General features: G+C 46.5%; 1 protein-coding gene and 1 pseudogene across 1 annotated transcript; both read left to right on the top strand.

Annotated features, from left to right (window-relative positions):
* The first annotated feature begins 457 nt into the window (after window positions 1-457).
* LOC109552649 (frataxin, mitochondrial pseudogene) lies at window positions 458-4845 on the top strand (annotated as a pseudogene).
* A 5000-nt stretch (window positions 4846-9845) lies between these two features.
* LOC109552651 (CMP-N-acetylneuraminate-beta-galactosamide-alpha-2,3-sialyltransferase 1-like) lies at window positions 9846-12458 on the top strand. The gene is made up of 4 exons (XM_073793319.1): window positions 9846-10757; window positions 10942-10979; window positions 11077-11196; window positions 11711-12458. Exons 1-4 carry the CDS (start codon window positions 10745-10747, stop codon window positions 11864-11866), a joined length of 327 nt encoding a protein of 108 aa, XP_073649420.1. The 5' UTR covers window positions 9846-10744; the 3' UTR covers window positions 11867-12458.
* Window positions 12459-18879: the final 6421 nt, after the last annotated feature.

Below are 18879 nucleotides of genomic sequence, written 5' to 3'. Positions count from 1 at the left end.
CTGGGTGAGTATGTGATAAGGCCAGTGAGTTCCATGGGCAGCAGCTCAGTGCATCATTCCTGTGGAAAACAGTTTGGCAGTTCATCAGAAAGTTAAACATAGAATTACCATATGAGCCAGCAATTCCACTCTTAGGTAGATACCCAAGGGAAATGAAAACATATGTCCACGTGGAAACTTGAACACAAATGTCTATAGCAGTATTATTCACAATAGCCAAAAGGTGAAAACAACCCAAATGAATGGACAAACTATGGCGTGTCCATACAATGGAATATTATTCGGCCATTAAAAGGGACAAAGTATTAATACATGCTACAACTTGGAAGAACCTCAAAAACATGCTAAGCGAAAGAAGATGAAACAGGAGGGAAGGGGGCAGGGCACAACCTTTAAAAGAATGACTTAGCCGTTGAGGATATGACATAAACTGGTTAGAACAAACTAGGTCCAAGGTGGTGGAAAATTCAACTTCCAATGGACCTTGAGCCTCATTATACGCTCGTTGTGATACATCAGCATATGCTAAATGACACACCCACCAGCGTCAGGACAGTTCTGAGGGCAGCCTTATTAAGAGGCCAAAATAAGCGGCCGCAGATCGCGAGGAGCATGTGGACGCTTGGGCGCCGAGCGGCTGCCAGCCTCTTGCCCTGCTCGGCGCCCCCGGGCTCTGCCCAGGCCCGCGCCGTAGCCTCGCGGCCAACGAAGGACCCCCGGCTCTACGGCTGCTGGGGCCTGCGCACCGAGACCACCGCGGCCAGCACACCCAGCCAGCCCAGTCCGAGCCTCTGCTGCCTCAACCAGATCCTGAATGTCAAAAAGCAGTGTGTCTGTTGGATGGATTTGAGGACAACAGGAACTTTGGGTGACGCTGGCCCTCTGGACGATACCACCTATGAAAGACTGGCCGAGGAGACGCTGGACTCCTTAGCAGAGCTCTTTGAAGACCTTGCAGACAAACCTTACACATTTGAAGGCTATGAGGTCTCCTTTGGGAGTGGTGTTTTAACAATTAAACTGGGTGGAGATCTAGGAATGTACGTGATCAACAAGCAGACCCCAAACAAGCAAATCTGGTTATCTTCACCATCCAGCAGCCCCAAGCGTTACGACTGGACTGGGAGAAACTGGGTGTACTCCCACGACGGTGTGTCCCTCCACGAGCTGCTGGCCACAGAGCTGACCCAAGCCTTAAAAACCAAACTGGACTTATCTTCTCTGGCCTACTCTGGAAAAGGCACTTGCTGCCCAGCCTAATGCTAAAGACATTGAAAGCTCTAAAGCCAAGACCCCAGCTTCCTTCTGCAGCTGAATGGCTAGTCTTCTCCATTCCTGCTTTTGAGGACAGTTGCATTATGTGTAACGGCTCTGTGAAAAGACCGTGTCGCCTCCTGCCCTGCCCCTGAGTTCAGATTTTTAATTTCCGTAGGTTTCTTTTGATTTATTGTCTGATTTCCTCCCTCACGTGATAGCCCGTATCTTTCATGTCTGTATGCCCATACCTTTAAAATATAACCTCACAACAGAGAAAAAGAAGAAGGACAAATTCCAGGAGGAGAAATGAATTGGCTTCACCATTCATTCTCTGAAAGACTTAGTACAAAAACTACATGAAGAGTGGCTGGCCAACCTTGCCATCCTGTCTCAAAATGAGACTCATTAAAGGGAAGCCTAAAACATTCCTACTCCTCTTGAAAGTGTAAACACTTCTAAGCCCTTTAGTATTGAAGCATCAGTGGCAACTCGGGAATTCTGAAACCGAAGACCATTTTCTCTTTTTGCTTTGTGACTGCCAGGGTGTGGCCCGCATGGGGTGACACAGGGAGATGTGGTGCCGTGTCTTCCATATGTGCATATATAGGTACACACACATTTACATGTGTGTGTACATATATATTTTTTAAATTTAAGGGTCAGTATAGAATAAGCTATTGCAACACTGGTCTGAGGATGCAGAAAATCTCCCAAAAGCCACCTCTGTAAGCTCATGGATATAGTACAATAAATGAGGCCATGGAGCTGAGGAGGTGCTTGGTAAACTGTGAAAGGCCACATAAATGAAAAGATGTTGGTTAGTGAAAGGAACCCTGGTCTTACAATTGGCCCAGCTCAAAAGTAGTTGTCTGTCTCTGGGCAACTTTCTCGAACTCCCTGGACCTCTGTTTCCCTGTGTTAACAGAGAGGGTTAAATTGGATAGAATATAGTCGATTCCCAATTTAGACATTTAGTGGTCCTGTCAGGCAACTTAACAGGCCAGCTTTAATTCCCTCTAGTAGAGGAGATGACAGTGAACAGTTTTTTTTTTTTGGCTGTACGCGGGCCTCTCACCGTTGTGGCCCCTCCCGTTGCGGAGCACAGGCTCCGGACGCGCAGGCTCAGTGGCCATGGCTCACGGGCCCAGCCGCTCCGCGGCATGTGGGATCCTCCCAGACCAGGGCACGAACCCGTGTCCCCTGCATCGGCAGGCGGACTCTCAACCACTGCGCCACCAGGGAAGCCCTGAACAGTTTTTTTTAAGCTATAGAGTAAGTATATGGTTTTGGGTTTTGTTCTACTTGAATTTCAGTTGAATTCATGTTCAAATAATCATCTTTTATTGTGCCATTACTGTGCTAAGCCTGGGCTGTAGGCTGAATGTTAAGGTGTTGATCCTAACCCCCAATCACAGCCCTTATAAATGAGATTAGTGCCCTTATAAGAGAGACCCCAGAGAGCTCCCTCATCCCTTTCACCATGTGAGGACACAGCGAGAAGACAGCTGTCTATGAACCAGGAAGCAGGCCTTCACCAGACACCCAGTCTGCTGGGGCCTTGATCTTGGACTTCCCAGCCTCCAGAACTGTAAGAAATAAATTTCTATATATAAGCCAAAAAAAAAAAAAAGAAGCCAAAATAGAAATTTTGGTGGCCTAAATCCTGGAAATCCTGGACCCTTCCCCAAATAGTTTTAATAATCTTCCCAGTTGTTAGCCTATGAAATTACCCAGCCCATAAACACTAACCACCCCATATTTCAGTGCCGATCTCAAGGCTTTTGAGATGGATTGAGTTCTGTCTATGGAATGTGCATCTCCCAGGGCCTCTCGCCTTCTGTGATGGTCCATGGTCCACTCTGTCTATGGAGTGTGTATCTCTCTTAATAAATCTACTTCTTACTTATCACTTTGCCTCTCACTGAATTCCTTCTGTACTGAGACATAAAGAGTCTGAGCTTCATTAAGTCCTGAGATCAGGTGTGCAGTTTCAATTAAAAGGCAGTGGGTTTAAGGGAATTCCCTGGCAGTCCAGCGGTTAAGACTTGGTGCTTTCACTGCTGAGGGCCCGGGTTCAATCCCTGGCCGGGGAACTAAGATCCCACAAGCTGAGTGGCATGGTCAAAAAAAAAAGACAGTGGGTTCAGGTCCCAACCTGAGTTTTGGATGAGTTCGAATCCCATCTGAGTTGTGAGGTTTCAAAGCCAGACACAAAAGGTCACATACTGTATGATTCATTTTGTGTGATATACCCACGATGGGCAAATTCAAAGAATCAGAAAACAGATTCATGCTTACCAGGGGTTGGGGGCAGGGAGAATAGTGAGTGATTATTTGATTGGTACAGTGTGTTTTTATGGGATGTTGAAAAAGTCTTGGAAGTAGAGAGAGTTGGTGGCTGCATAACACTGAATACAATACATGCCACAGAATCGTACACTTAAATGGTTTATTGTATGTTATGTGAATTTCACCTGAATAAAAAAAGCAGTTGCACAAAAATACGTATGATATGATTATATCTATAACATTCAAAAACACAAATTAAATGATATATTGTTTAGTTATACATAGATGTGGTAAAAAGAAAAAGCCAAGGGAATGATAAACACAAAATTCCTAGTAGCATTAACATCTGGGTGGGGAAAAAGGAGCACCCAGTGTCTTCAATGGTATTAATGTTCTTTTTTTGAATTTTTATTGGAGTATAGTTAATTTACAATGTTATGTTAGTTTCTGCTGTACAGCAAAGTGAATGTTATACATATACATATATCCACTCTTTTTTAGATTCTTTTCCCATGTAGGTCATTACAGAGTATTGAGTAGAGGTCCCTGTGCTATACAGTAGGTCCTAATTAGTTATCTATTCTATATATAGTAGTGTGTATATGTCAACCCCAATCTCCCAATTTATCCCTCCCCTCCCCTTTCCCACCCTGGCATTAATGTTCTATTCATTAAGATAGGTACATGGGTGTTTGTTTTCTTGGTATAGTTCTTTTATATGTAGTTAATATTTAACAAAATTTAAAGACATAACAAGGAAGGAAGTCCTATCATATGCTGCAACATGGATGAAACTTGATGATATTTTGCAAAATGAAATAAACCAGACACAAAAAGATAAATATTGTATAATTCCTCTTTAGAGTAGTCAGTTCCATAGGATCAGAAAATATAGTGATGGTTTCCAGGGGCTGAGGGAGGATGAAGGGGGAGTTATTGTTTAATGGGTATAGAGTTTCAGTTTTACAAGATGAAAAAGTTCTGAAGATGTTTCACAACAATGCCGATATACTTAACACTAACTGAACGACACACTTAAAAATGATTTGGATGGTAGATTTTTACCACAATTAAAACATTATAGTAATTAGAATTTTAATTTGACATGTGGAAGAACTGCTGATGAGTTAAGATATGCATGAACTCACCAAAGAAAGTTGCATGCTAGGGTAATAGCTTTCTAGCTATAGTAGTATTGAGATATAATTCACATACCATAAAATTCATCCACTTAAAGTACTCAACTCAAGGTTTTTTAAAACTGTATTTAGAATTGTTCGTCCATCACTGCAATCCTGTATTGCATATTTGAATACAATACAGGATTGTATTGTGAGTAGATCTTGAAAGTTGTCACCACTTTAAGAAAAAATAATTTGTGACTTTGTGAGCTGATGAATGTTAAGTAAACTTATTGTGGTAATCATTTCATAATATAGACATATGTCAAATCATTTTTTTTTTTCTTTGCAGTACGCGGGCCTCTCACTGTTGTGGCCTCTCCCGTTGCGGAGCACAGGCTCCGGACGCGCAGGCTCAGCGGCCATGGCTCACGGGCCCAGCCACTCCGTGGCATGTGGGATCTTCCCGGACCGGGTCACGAACCCGTGTCCCCTGCATCGGCAGGCAGACTCTCAACCACTGCGCCCCCAGGGAAGCCCTGTCAAATTATTTTGTTGTACCTACTGATTTTTTTTTTTTTGGCCACGCTGTGTGGCTTGTGGATCTTAGTTCCCTGACCAGGGATTACTCCCATGCCACCACAGTGAAGGTGCAGTGTCCTAACTACTGGACTACCAGGAAATTCCCTGTACCTACTTATTAAGTGACTACAATGTCATATGACTATATAACTCAGTAAAACTGGAAAAAATGTCATTGAGAAAAAGAAAAGCAGGAATTTCCCTGGTAGTTCAGTGAGTAAGACTGCGCTCCCAACGCAGGGGGCCTAAGTTCAATCCCTGGTCAGGCAATTAGATCCCACATGCATGCCACAACTAAGAATTCACATGCCACAACTAAGGAGCCCGCCTGCCACAACTAAGACATGGTGCAACATAAATAAATAATTTAAAAAGGCATTAAAAAAAGAAAAAGAAAAGCAGCATATATTCATATACAACAGAGTTTTTTTCATAGACAAGCATTGAGATTTTTTAAAGTAGCCTATTTTTTAAAATAAATTTATTTATTTTATGTATTTTATTTTTGGCTACATTGGGTCTTTGTTGCTGCACGCAGGCTTTCTCTAACTGTGGTGAGTGGGGCCTACTCTTCGTAGCGGTGTGCGGGCTTCTCATTGCTGTGGCTTCTCTTGTGGAGCACGAGCTCTAGGCGCATAGGCTTCAATTGTTGTGGCACATGTGCTCAGTAGTTGTGGCTTGTGGGCTCTAGAGTGCAGGCTCAGTAGTTGTGGCACATGGGCTTAGTTGCTCTGTGGCATGTGGGATCTTCCCGGACTAGGGCTCGAACCCGTGTCACCTGCATTGGCAGGCAGATTCTTAAGCACTGTGCCACCAGGGAAGCCCCTAGCCTAATGTTTTTGAGGGAAAATCAGGAAACTGTATTAAGAGACTAAAAAAACAGCCCGTTAGAATGGTTGATTTTGCAGAAAAATGTAACAACATCCTCTTTTGTCAAAAGCTTTATTATTTGATGAAACAAACTTAATTGGAATTTAAAATCCAATATATCTTAGAGAAATAGTCAGAAATCACCAGTTAGCCAGTTTGATCTTGTATTTTGCACAATAACTGATATTGAGAGTAGACTAAGGATAAGGCAATTGTGGAAGTAGAGGTAGTGATACTGCATAGACTGGCTGGATGCTAAGCAAACCCATCTCTTATTCCTGAGGAAACATAAAACCGCATTCTCCAGGTTGTCTTGTAGTTGGGTATGGCAATGTAATTTATTTCTGTTCGTTGTATGTGTACAGATATCTTGTGTACTATTTCCATTCCTGGTGTAAATATTCTCCCACATACAATTCTCTTTCTCTTCCCCTACACCCTGTTGTGTGTTGGTACCCATGAAAATCTTGGAATCCTTATGTTGAAGATGACAGAGACTCAATTATTATCTTATTGGAGGCCTGAATACTTCATAGAATAGAGACACTACCCTATTCCTATCTATTTTTAACCTATATGAATGAGAAATACATTTCTATTTAGTTGAAAAAATACTAGCCATTTGTAACTAGCTATATATGGCAGAAAAAGACTCCTGCCATAATGCTTACTATCAATAAAAAGATGAGAGAAAAAAAAAAACCTAGAGAGAGAGAGATAGCCAAGCCAATATGCACTGTGATGAGAGAGAGAGAAAAACACTTCTTTCTGTTGGGAACAGATTCAAGATAGGCAGAGTGAGGATTCTGCCTCCCACTATGGAATCCAAAATGGGTCCAGTAGTTCTCCTTCCTACCCCATGGAGGCTAGAACATAGCATATGACCTATGAGGGTTCAATCAGGTGGTTATTTCATGAACTCTGAAAGTTCACATCATGATCACAAAGTTTTCTCTATGGCTAGTGTGAACTGGGCAGGACGTCTGTATCTATTAGGTATTGCTTCATAATAAACTTCCCTTGAAACATAGTGACTTAAAACAACAATTAGTATTTATTGCAATTCTGTGGATCAACAGGGCAGTTTTTCTAATGATCTATGAGTTCACATATGTGGCTGTTGATAGCTGGTTGCTTAGTTGAGACAATGGTCTAAGATTATCTCACTTACATGTCTGGGCCTCATCTGGGATGGCTGGAGTTGCTAGGAGACTAGGCCTCTCTCTCCATGTAATCTTTCATCCCAGACTTCTTCATATGTTGGTGGAAGCATTACAAGTAAGAGGGGAAGCTGCAAAGCCTCTTAAGGCTGAGGTTATGAAGTCACATAGTGTCACTTCTGCAGCATTCCATTGGTCAGATCAAGTCAAAAAATGACCCCAGATTCAATAAGTGGGGAAATAGATTCCTTTTCCTAATGGAAGGAGCTGAAAAGAATTTGTGGCCATATTTAAACTACCACAGTGTTCCACAGTGTCAAGGTTTCTGTTTTGGTAGCAAGAGTGGTGACATTCTAGGACAGCCATTCCTGGGATAGTCTTTGGCTACATCTTGTCTCCCTTGGTTATAGCCTGAGCTTGGTTCTCTAGCTTTCACATCTATTCTGTAAACTGCATGATATTTAACCAGTGAATTGTTTTTCTCCTTAAGTTTACCACAGTCTGGTTTCTGTTTTCTGAGACTAAGAATTCCAACTACTACAGTTAACAAGGATCAAAAAATCATACTCTTGCCAACAGGAACGACAGCTAGAAGATGATGGAACATGCCTTCAAGCTTTGGATCTTTTTTTTTTAAATCTAGAATCTTTTATACCCAGCCAAACTATCGATCAAGCCCAAGGACATTGTACTAGTTTCCTAGGGCTGCCGTAACAAATTACCACAAACTAGGTAGCTTAAAACGGAAATTTATTCTCTCACAGTTCTGGAGGTTAGTAGTCCAAAATTCAGGTTGATTTCCTCTGGAGGTTCTGAGGCAGAATATGTTCCATGCCTCTCTCCTAGTTCTGGTGGTTGCTAACAACTCTTGCCATTTTTGGCTTGTAGACACATCAGTCTAACCTCTGCCTCCATCTTCACATGGCACTCTCCCCTGTGTCTTCTATTCCTAAATTTCCCTTATTTTATAAGTGTAACAGTCACTAGATTAGGGCCCATCCTAATCCAGTATGAGTTCACTTTAACCTGCAAAGACCCTATTTCCAAATAAGGTCACATTCACAGGTACCAGGGGTCAGGAGTTGAATCTGTTTTTTGGAGGAGGACACAATTCTACCCACTATAGGCAGAATAATGACTTTTCCAGACATAAAAAGATTCAGAAATTTCATTTCCTATATAGTATTTCCTAGGAAATTTTAGTGAACAATAAAAGGAAAGTAGTCCTAGTTTACTACTAGATTTTATAGGAAACAATACTTACGTAGTTGCAATATTGTAAACATTGCTAACAGATATTCGACTTTCAGAATCAGCCTATAGTCCCCTGCCATTCAATATGGTGGATGAGCAAGTGAAACGTATCTAGTGCACGTGAGGAATTGAAATTTTAATTTAATTTAATTTAATCTAAAATTTAAGATGGAAACAATTCAGTTTTTGGAAAACTTTAAAAAATATATTTATTGATTTATTTGGCTGCACCGGGTCTTAGTTGTGGCATGTGGGATCTTTGTTGCCATGTGTGGGATCGTTAGTTGCGGCATGCGGGATCTAGTTTCCTGACAAGGGATTGAACCTGGGGCCCCCTGCATTGGGATCACGGAGTCTTAACAACTGGACCACCAGGAAAGTCCCAGAAAACTTCTAAGTATACTTGTTATAACTGGGACATGTAAATCTACTTTTTATTTTATTTATTATTATTATTATTATTTTGCGGTACGTGGGCCTCTCACTGTTGTGGCCTCTCCCGTTGCGGAGCACAGGCTCCGGACGCGCAGGCTCAACGGCCATGGCTCATGGGCCCAGCTGCTCTGCGGCGTGTGGGATCTTCCCTGACCGGGGCATGAACCCGTGTCCCCTGCATTGGCAGGCGGACCCTCAACCACGGCGCCACCAGGGAAGCCCTGAACTCTGATATTTTATGGAAGAAATTTTCATGTATTTTCCTTGGTAACAATCTCAAAAAAATAGAAAAGAAAAGAAAAGAAAAGAAATCCAACCCCGAGAGGTTTCAAGGGTTGACTACACCAAATATTCACTTTTGTCGGAATGGTAAATTCTCTCTGACCCAGGAGGTTCCAAGTGGCCCCTTCTTTCCCCTCTGGGTCTCCTGCTCATCCACATCAGACCTGGCACACAGCCACTCCCTCCTCACCCTCCTGTCCCCTTGAGGCTTAAATCCACACCTCCCTTGTCAGCCGGGCTCTGGGCTGGATGCCAAAGTGGGGGTGAGGCTTGCCAAGACGCCTGCGCAGAGGCGGTCACAGTGTGTTCTCTTGTGATGAGACCCCTGGTGTAACTGGGCTGGTATGAAAGACCTCGCTGGCCAACAGTCTCTGGGGGACCACAGGACACAACAATTGTTACCTCTTCCATCCTTTCAGCCTCCAACTCAGGCCTGGGCAGAGTTCCTTCTAGTGGTTAGCAGGTGGCTGGGGAGGCAAGAGGTAAGGTGTAGGGAGGGGGTGCAGTGTGAAGGGTTGGGGGAGGAACGGAAGCTACCAGGACAGGGGGTGCTGGGGATGTCTGATGACCCCAGCCCTTCCTCCTTCCTAGCTCTTGGTGTCAGAACCAATCTACTGCCTGCTGGGGCACCATCGTCTGGGCCAGAGATGAGGGTTCAATACCTGAAGCTGGGTCTGGTAGCTGTCTGTCTGCTTACATGTGGCTGGTGGCCTCCCTTCTGGACCAGGAGTCCAGCCAGAATGACTCTCAGGAGAAGCCCAGGATCCGCTCAAGGACCTGCCACTGCCCCAGGAACTCTAAGAAAGTGTATCTGTTCATCTGGGGCCCACGGAGTGCTCTACCTGCCTCCACATTCCCGGAGAGTCTGTTTGGTTTGATGAACGCTTTGAAATGCACATTGAGCCCCTGATGAGGTCAGAAGCGCCCATGTCCTCTGATGCTTTGCTATTGTGGTTGGTCAGTGCACAATCTCGGTCTCTGTCCAGTCCCCATGCCCAATCCCAGGCCCCGGCCATCTCTCCTTTCAAGGCCTCAGGCTCTAACCTTCTTCTACAGATGGTTGGGAGCCTAGGGTAACCCCCTAAATTTCTTCCTGTGGTCCTATGAACTTTAGGATATCAAGTCAGAGAAGGAGTTTGGGAATCAAAACCAGCAGTCAATTAAAGAACCTTTCACACACCCACTGGACTGTGTGGGGTGCCAGACCTGTGCAGTGGTTGGAAACTCAAAAGTTCCTACGGGGCTCTGGCCTCGGCTTCAAGATTGACCAACATGATATGGTCCTCAGGTGGGTGCAGGGTAGAAGGTGGAGACTAGGAAAGTCAGGCCAAATCCTCCTCTTCCCTCAGATGTCCATCCTGCCCTCCTTTCCAGGCCCCTATCCAAGGCTTTGAGACAGACGTGGGGAACACGACCACTGTGCACATTACATATCCCGAGATAGATAGCTGGCGCCCAGCTGCTGCTGCTTCCTCTGAATTCATCTGGTCTGAAATGGGTTATGGAGGTACTGCAGAAAGAGGGCATCACGAGGAAGCCAAAAAATCCTGGGCATGGTGGGGTGCGGCATTGTAAGGAGTGACAGTGGGAACTCCAGAGAGACCCTTGCTAGATATCAGGGCACCACTCTAAGCTTGGGGGCTGCTGTGTCAAATGACTCTGAAACTCCCCCACCCCCAATCATTTTTTAGTCCAGGTCCCTGGTGGAAGTAAAGAGAGCAAAGACAAGGTGAGGGACCAGGAGGGAAAAGGGGAAGGAGTAAAATGATGTGGCTTGGGCAGCCACTGGACAGACCTCAGGTCACCACCCTCCTCTGTTTCCCCAGGTCTCAGTGATCAGCCTCAGCTTCCTCCAGTATGTCCAGCAGAGATGGCTGGGAAAAAATGATCACTTTCCATCCTTGGGGTTCATAGCTCTGTTGTACGCCTTGCATGCCTGTGACCAGGTAAGACACCGTCTGCAACTCACAGAATTTCATCCCTCTGCCACTAAAAATGTCCATTTTTCCCAGGGACTTCACATTAAGTCTAAATCTTTCTGTCTGGTTTTCAAGACCCTGCATGGTCTGACCCCTCCCCCCACCCCTCCTCTCTCCCAGCCTCACACCATGGGCTTCTCAGCGTTCCCCAAACACACCATCTGACTCATGCCTTTTCACACGATGCTCCCTCTACCTGGAATGCCTTCCCCTTGTCTCCCCGAGGAATGCTCTCTTCCTCCAATATGATGAGAATCAGCTAGCTGGTGCTGTCTTTTCCGGGCTCTGGGGTCCCTCTGTGTGTTCAGAGTTTGTCTCCCCTGGGGAAGGTGAGCTCCGTTCTCCTCCCAGCTCCGGGAGGCGGCCTGTCACCCTTGATGTTAAGTGAGTGTTTGCTGAAGGAATGGTTGGGGGGCATGGAAGCAGGGCAGGATCCAGCCTGCTGCCCCACAGCCCTCTCCTGTCTTACCCCATCTTCCAGGTATCCTTATTTGGTTTGCGGACAGACCGGCTCAGCAGGTGGTCCCATTACTGGGATGAAGAATATTGGTTCAAGAGCAACATGCACAGTTTTAAAGAAGAGCAACAGGTCATTCTTAAGCTGCAGTGTGAGGGGAAGGTTGTTATTTACAACTGAGATGGTCCTCAGCCTATTCAGCCCACTGGAGGCCCCAGGAGGCTGACAGGTAGTCAAGGGGACCTTGGAGTGTCAGAGAGGGACTGGGGTTTCAAACACACCCTGGATGAAGGTCACTCTGCTACTGAATAAAACCCTACATTGTGGCATTAAACGGCTACATCCTCTTCTAGATTCTCAACAGAGAACATTTCATTGTTACTCATATATATATTTACCTGACCAAAAAATAAAATTAAACGAAAAAGAGGAAAAAGCAAACCCTAAAGTTGAAAACACATCAAGTGGACCTAACTGTATATCAGATTGATAACATAACCACCAGGGAAAGAAGTAGTTCAAGTTCCTTTAGAATTCAATATACTGTGTATTCTCTGTAGGATAGATTCTGTGGACAAAAAGAACCACAAAGAAATTTTCAACTTCACTCAGTAGATTTATTATAATATTGTAACTTATTATAATATTTATAATATTATAAACTATATAATAAATATCACAGAATGAAATAAATAATTATATTAATATTATTAGGAACCAAATACAAAATAAGACAGGTGTAATAAAAACCCTGTGACATTAAATTCAAACTGCAAATATCATTATGAACTCAATTTTTATGTTATTTTTATTGTGGTAAATTATACATAAAATTTGCCATTTGAAGGTGTACAGTTCAGTGGCATTAAGTATACTCACATTGTTGTGCAACCATCACCATCTTGAACTCACAATTTTCAAAACACATTTTCTGCTAGTCTAAAAACCGTAACATCCCAGAGGCAATGATCAACTCTGGAATGCAGATTTCATTTTCTAAATATTTTTTTCCACCAAAAGATGCCAGGTCTGAACAAGAAAAGTACAAGGAAAACCTGGACATCAAATTTGGGACAATTTAAGCATCAAAAATAGCAACTGATGGGCTTCCCTGGTGGCGCAGTGGTTGAGAGTCTGCCTGCCGATGCAGGGGACGCCGGTTCGTGCCCCGGTCCGGGAAGATCCCACATGCCGCGGAGCGGCTGGGCCCGTGAGCCATGGCCGCTGGGCCTGCGCGTCCGGAGCCTGTGCTCTGCAACGGGAGAGGCCACAGCAGTGAGAGGCCCGTGTACCGCAAAAAAAAAAAAAAAAAAAAAGCAACTGTCATGAATGAAACACAGTGAATATATAAAAATCCTTGGGTCCATAATGATACTCAAAGAGAAATAAAAACAATCGTTGGAGAAGACTATTACATCAAACGAGGGCAGAGGGCAAGCATTTATCTTGCCTTCTTGGTAGAAACAGTAGTTCAAGGTAAGCAAAGAGCCTTAGTTAATGAGGGTTTTCAGTTGCTGGGTATCCAAAACAATTCCACTACATTTTTACTTTGGCTGCCCGACAAACACACATAACCTAACAAAATGTAAATATCCCTGGTACAGCTGAGAGCACGTTTACCCGCCTCCCTAAGGGCACTGAGATGCCGGGTGTCTGGCTCAGAACCAGAGTCCAAGAATCCCCAAAGGTGTGGGCAATGCAGCTACCTATCACCATCTTGTTCCAGATGCTGGGCCCATGTGGCATTATATAAACACTATTTAGAGGACCAAAGTTACCCTCTACGAAAATAGAGTTTAAAAAATTGGAAAGGGGTTAAAAAAGAATGGGGTGGTGGGACTTTTTTGGTTTTCTAGTGGTTAGGACTCCGTGCTTCCACTGCAGGGGGCGTGGGCTCGATCCCTGGTTGGGGAACTAAGATCCCTCATGCTGCGTGGCGTGGCCAAAAAAAAAAAAAAAAAAAAAAGGAATGGGGTAGGAAACTGCTGCCTTCTATTCTATTTTTTTTTTTTTTTGGTGGTAGGCGGGCCTCTCACTGTTGTGGCCTCTCCTGTTGCGGAGCACAGGCTCCGGACGCGCAGGCTCAACGGCCATGGCTCACGGGCCCAGCCGCTCCGTGGCATGTGGGATCTTCCCGGTCCGGGCCACGAACCCGTATGCCTGCATCGGCAGGCGGACTCTCAGCCACTGCGCCACCAGGGAAGCCCCTGCCTTCTATTCTGTTTAATTTTTAACCATGTGCATGCAATTGTTTCATTTTAAATAAATGAAAATCTGGGGAGTTCCCTGGCAGTCTAGTGGTTTGGGACTCAGTGCTTTCACTGAGAGCCCTGGGTTCGATCCCTGGTCAGGGAACTAAGATCCCTGCAAGCCTAAATGTGGCCTAAAAACAAAGCAAAACAAAAATACCTACCCGCCCCCCAAGTTTGGTTGGATAGAAATTTGCTTTTAAGCACATCACAAAGTTTTCTCGTAGGCTCTTTTCTCAAGAGGGGCCAAAAGGCTCTTCCTTTCCCCTGTCTGCCTCATGCTTAACAAGCCTGCATCGGGAATAGCTGGCATCCCTCTCAGAGATGCACCACACTAGCCTTGGCATGTAGTCTTGCCCTTTTCATTCCTGTCCCCATCATACTTGGTTTCTAAGCCCTCTCTCACCAGCTGGACCTTGGGCTGAATGCCAAGGTGAAGGCGATCTTACCTGCAAAGCCTACATTCAGGAACTCACAATGTGACTTGTGTGGTGGGGTCCCTGATACAAATGGGCTGGCAGGAAGGACTCCATTGGGCATCAACCCCTTCTCCTCCAGGGAGGCCACAGGACACACCAAAAGGCACTTCTCCCCTCCCTCCCCTCATCCTCCAGCACAGCACCCTGTAGGGCTTAGCAGGTGGCTGGGGAGGTGAGGGGTGAAGTGCTATAAGGAGATGTGGTGAGGAGGGTTGAGGAAGTGATGGAGGCCACCAGGGCAGTGGGATGTTGGTGGAGGCTGTGACCACAGCTTCTTATTTTTTCGGGAGCCTGCTGTCCGAGTCAGCCTGCCACTTGCCCTGTGAGTTGCCCCACGGGACAGGAATGAAAGCTTAATGGTGGGTTTGAGGCTGGTGGGTTGCCTTGACACTCACCTGTGGCTGATGCTTCTGTTCTCAGAGCAGTCTCACCTGACCAGGCTAGCTGGTACAACTCCAAGAGCTGCCATTGCTCCCGAGACCCGCAGGTGCAGCCCTTGACGCCATGCACCCAGTGTAACCAATCGGCTCGACAAACACTTTGAAAGGGCCCTCAAGCCCTCTCTTCCTCCAAGATGTTCTGTGACACTTTCCCTGGCCTCATTACAAGTGGCCAGTGAGTCTCTTCCCAGCACCCAGGTCATGCTGTGAGTGTTTCTTTACGTCCAGGGTCTGTCTCCCCTGGAGACGAGCTCCTCCTTTCAGTGTGTGTCATGGAGCTTTGTGACACATAGATTTGATGAGTATTTGTCAGATGAATGAAAAGCTGGATTAGGAGCAGGGGGCAGCAACCAGTGCATCTGACCTCATCCACAGGGTTTCTCTATTTGCGGTCGGGTGGACAAGCTGAAGAGATGACCCCTTATGCAGGGAAGAGAGTTATAGCTTAAGGCTCCAGCATGACTTGCCGAGCACTACGCAACAGCAGAAGGTAAGGGAATTAGCCAGCTCGGATGTGAGCCTACTCTTGGCCAGCAACATGCCTGAGACTCTTGGTAGGGTTGGAATATGCAGACACAGGAGAGGTAATGACAGGAAACCAAGACAGGAGGTGCAGGAGCGATGTATGGGTTACCAGGCACTGAAAAAAAGCCTTCCCTGATTCCCTTACCCCACAAGTAGTAGTAATTAAGGAAGGACTAAACTTGAATTCTAATTCTTACCGCTTTCTGCCTCCACACAAATGACCATGAGCTGGGAACAGCGAGCACCCGCTCTCAGATGGCCACGTCACAGCCTTTGCTCACCTCTCTCCTCTGACCCCTGACCTGTTCAACTTCTTGCCTCCAAGCCCTTCCACCTGTGCCAAGCTTCAGGCCCTATGAAGGCATTTAAAGAGCTGGGGGCATTAATGACAAAGGACTAAGAAGAAAGAGGTCATAATGTCCACTCCGTGACGGGCTACTGATGTGAGTCAGGTGAGCAACAGCAGGGCCGGGAGCACAGTCCTTTCTTCTCCGGAGAAGCCTCGCTCCTTGCCTTCGCCTCCGTCAGGGTCTAGGCAAACCCTGGTCTCAGGAGAGCAGGGGAGTAAACTGCAGGGCCGCAGAACCTAGAGACCCCTTGTTCTCGTTCTTCCTTCTCCCTTGCCTCCTTTCTCGGTGTGGTGAGCGGAGCGAAGCCTGAACGCCAGGACTGCGCAGAGGGATCTCCTGGCTCGGGGCACACTGGTGGTCCCCGCTCCTTGCCCCTCCCTGCCTCTGCTCACCACTCCCCCGGCTCTTCAGGACTCAGCGTTTTCATATTGCTCAGTTGATCCCTTCCTCAGCCCCGGGAGCAAGTGCGAGTAGGTGGTTCATGGGACAGGAGGTAGGAGGTGCAGTACTGCAGGGGGAACTGCTAAAGGCATCATCTGTCCTAAGATCGAACAACTGAACCAACTCACTGCCCAAGGGACCTGTCCCATGGGCTGAGATGAGGCCTGCATGTGAAGTCTCGGGCTGGAGGATGCCTTGCTGCTTTTGTGGGTGGGGTCTCCCCACCTCCACAGGTACTTCTGGAAGTTCTGCTGCTGGCCCCAGAGCATCTACATAGCCTGCCTGCATCAGCAGGGTGTCTACCTGGTTTGCCTAGCACTCCCGATGGGCCCTGCAGCTCCTGATGGAGTTAGAGACCACCCTGCTAGTCCCCGGGCGGGAAGCAGATGAGAAAAGGTATTAGGTTGCAATGTGGTGATTGTCGCTCTAACATGCAAAGCATGGAGGCTCTTTGAGCGAGCAAGGTGTCATACCCACCAGACCCAGCGCTCCCTGGGAATGAGAACGTTGCCCAGACTCTGACTCGGCTCTCGCCCCCTTCTGTTCTCAGGACTTTGGGGCCTGTAGCAGCCTCTATCAAAGCAGGAAAGAAGGCTGGAGGGAGGGGGAGGATTTGTGGATGGAGAAGACCTGCGTGCTCAGCTCTGACCTCCTTTCCCCCAGGTTCTGGAGATCAATCACACCACCCTCTGCTGTATCCGTGAGAACTGGCGGGATGGTCAGAGACAGTGCCCATCCGCTGGACTCACTGCTCTGGTTATGGCCTGTTGCATGTGACAAAGAGAAGGAAATGGAGCTCTGGCCTGATGCCTTGGGGCAAGGTTGGGTCCTGGCTGGAAGACCCATATTCTTTCCTTCGTGCTTCTCCAATTCAGGTCTCTCTCTTTGGGTTTGGAGCTGATAAGAAGAGCAGTTGGCTCTGTTACTGGTGGGACCCTCCAAACAGCTGATCCTACTATTGGTCAAAGAAAGTGTATTTTAGGAAGTTGGAGCAGAAAATCATCCACAAGCTAAGAATGTGAGAGCAAGACTGTAGTCTACACTTGAAGACTAACCCTGACCAATATCTGGTGGGGAGGGGAGGCCTTAGCCTGAGGTCTAGAGTGAGGGTGAGGGACTACTAAGGGTTGGACGGGGAGTGAGGAGCAGATATAGTTTATTACTTAATGAAGACCTTGCTTGGCTGCCTCTACAATGCCTTTCATCTGCTGAAAGCTCTCTCCCTGCTCCCAGAAGGTGTGTGGGGCTTAAGGCCTTGGCTTACAACCTACAGATAACGGAACTGAGAAGAAACTCCAAGGTAAACAACAGGGTCCCTCTGTCAGGCTCTAAGCTACAGAACCAGAGTTGGGGGACCAAAAAAGGTAAGGAGTCCAGAGAAATCTCGTTTGTCCCTGAGAACTCCTAGCATCGAAAAGGCCAGGTAAGGATTCTGAGACACAGGGATGTGACTAGAGGCAGGGACCAGCTGGCATCTTGGGGGCCCCAGATTTAGCTCTGGGGGGTCTTAAACTGTTTTATACTAAGCATCTGTGCAGAGTCCCGTGCGTGGGCTTTGGAACCAAGCTCCAGCAGCTGTGAACAGCCCCCTACCCACTCTGTGTGGTGTGACGGGGTATAATGGGGCCTGAGCTCCGGGTAAGTAGGTCTGGGGGACCGTGGTGCTGCTCCTAAACTCCCACATTCTTAGCCGGCCTTAGCTCCATCCCCATGCCTAGGTAAGAGGAATCACAGGAGGGCTGGAAGAAGGTCATGCCTGCTTCTTTATTTTATTTAAAAAATTTTTATTATCATTTTTTATTTATTTTTTGGCTGTGTTGGGTCTTCGTTGTTGCACGCGGGCTTCTCATTGTGGTGGCTTCTCTTGTTGCAGAGCATGGGCTCTAGGCACGCAGGCTTCAGTAGTTGTGGCTCGCGGGCTTCGGTAGTTGTGGCTCGCGGGCTCTAGGGCACAGGCTCAGTAGTTGTGGCACACGGGCTTAACTGCTCCACGGCATGTGGGATCTTCCCTGACCAGGGATGGAACCCATGTCCCCTGCATTGGCAGGCAGATTCTTATGCACTGCACCACCAGGGAAGCCCTATATATATTTTTTTTTAAATTAATTAATTAATTTAGGCTGCCCCGGGTCTTAGTTGCGGCATGTGGGATTTTTTTTTTTTTTAGTTGCAGCATGTGGGCTCATAGTTGCAGCAGACTTCTTAGTTGTGGCATGCATGTGGGATCTAGTTCCCTGACCAGGGATCGAACCTGCGTCCCCAGCATTGGGACTGCAGAGTCTTACCCACTGGACCTCCAGGGAAGTCCCATGCCTGCTTCTTTAAAGAAAATTGTTCTTTCTTAGGCTTTGAGGAAGTTTCCAACAATAGGTCTTAAGCCTGTACACTGCCTAAACCAGGGCCAGGCCATAAGTGACAAGTCCTGCCACACTCCATCCTCCTTCCTGGCTTGACCTATGGCTGGACTACAGGGGGCCACAGTCGGTTGCAGCTGATATGCCCAGAAAGGGACACCCTGAGGCCTTTCACCCAGCGCAGAAGGGGAATGAAGCCAGATAGAACTTCTGAACTCAAGAGGCTGACTTTAGCCAAAAGCCAGCTCAGTGTTTTTGAAGTCCCCAGAACATGTTTTAAGTCAAGAACATATGATGGTTCATCATTATCCATGAGTTCAAATCTAGATCCCAAGGCCCTCCTTCCTCTCCCTCG

Source organism: Tursiops truncatus, chromosome 15 (genome assembly GCF_011762595.2).
Source record: "Tursiops truncatus isolate mTurTru1 chromosome 15, mTurTru1.mat.Y, whole genome shotgun sequence".
Classification (NCBI taxonomy): Eukaryota; Metazoa; Chordata; class Mammalia; order Artiodactyla; family Delphinidae; genus Tursiops; species Tursiops truncatus.
This window is presented reverse-complemented; position numbering and strand designations above follow the sequence as displayed.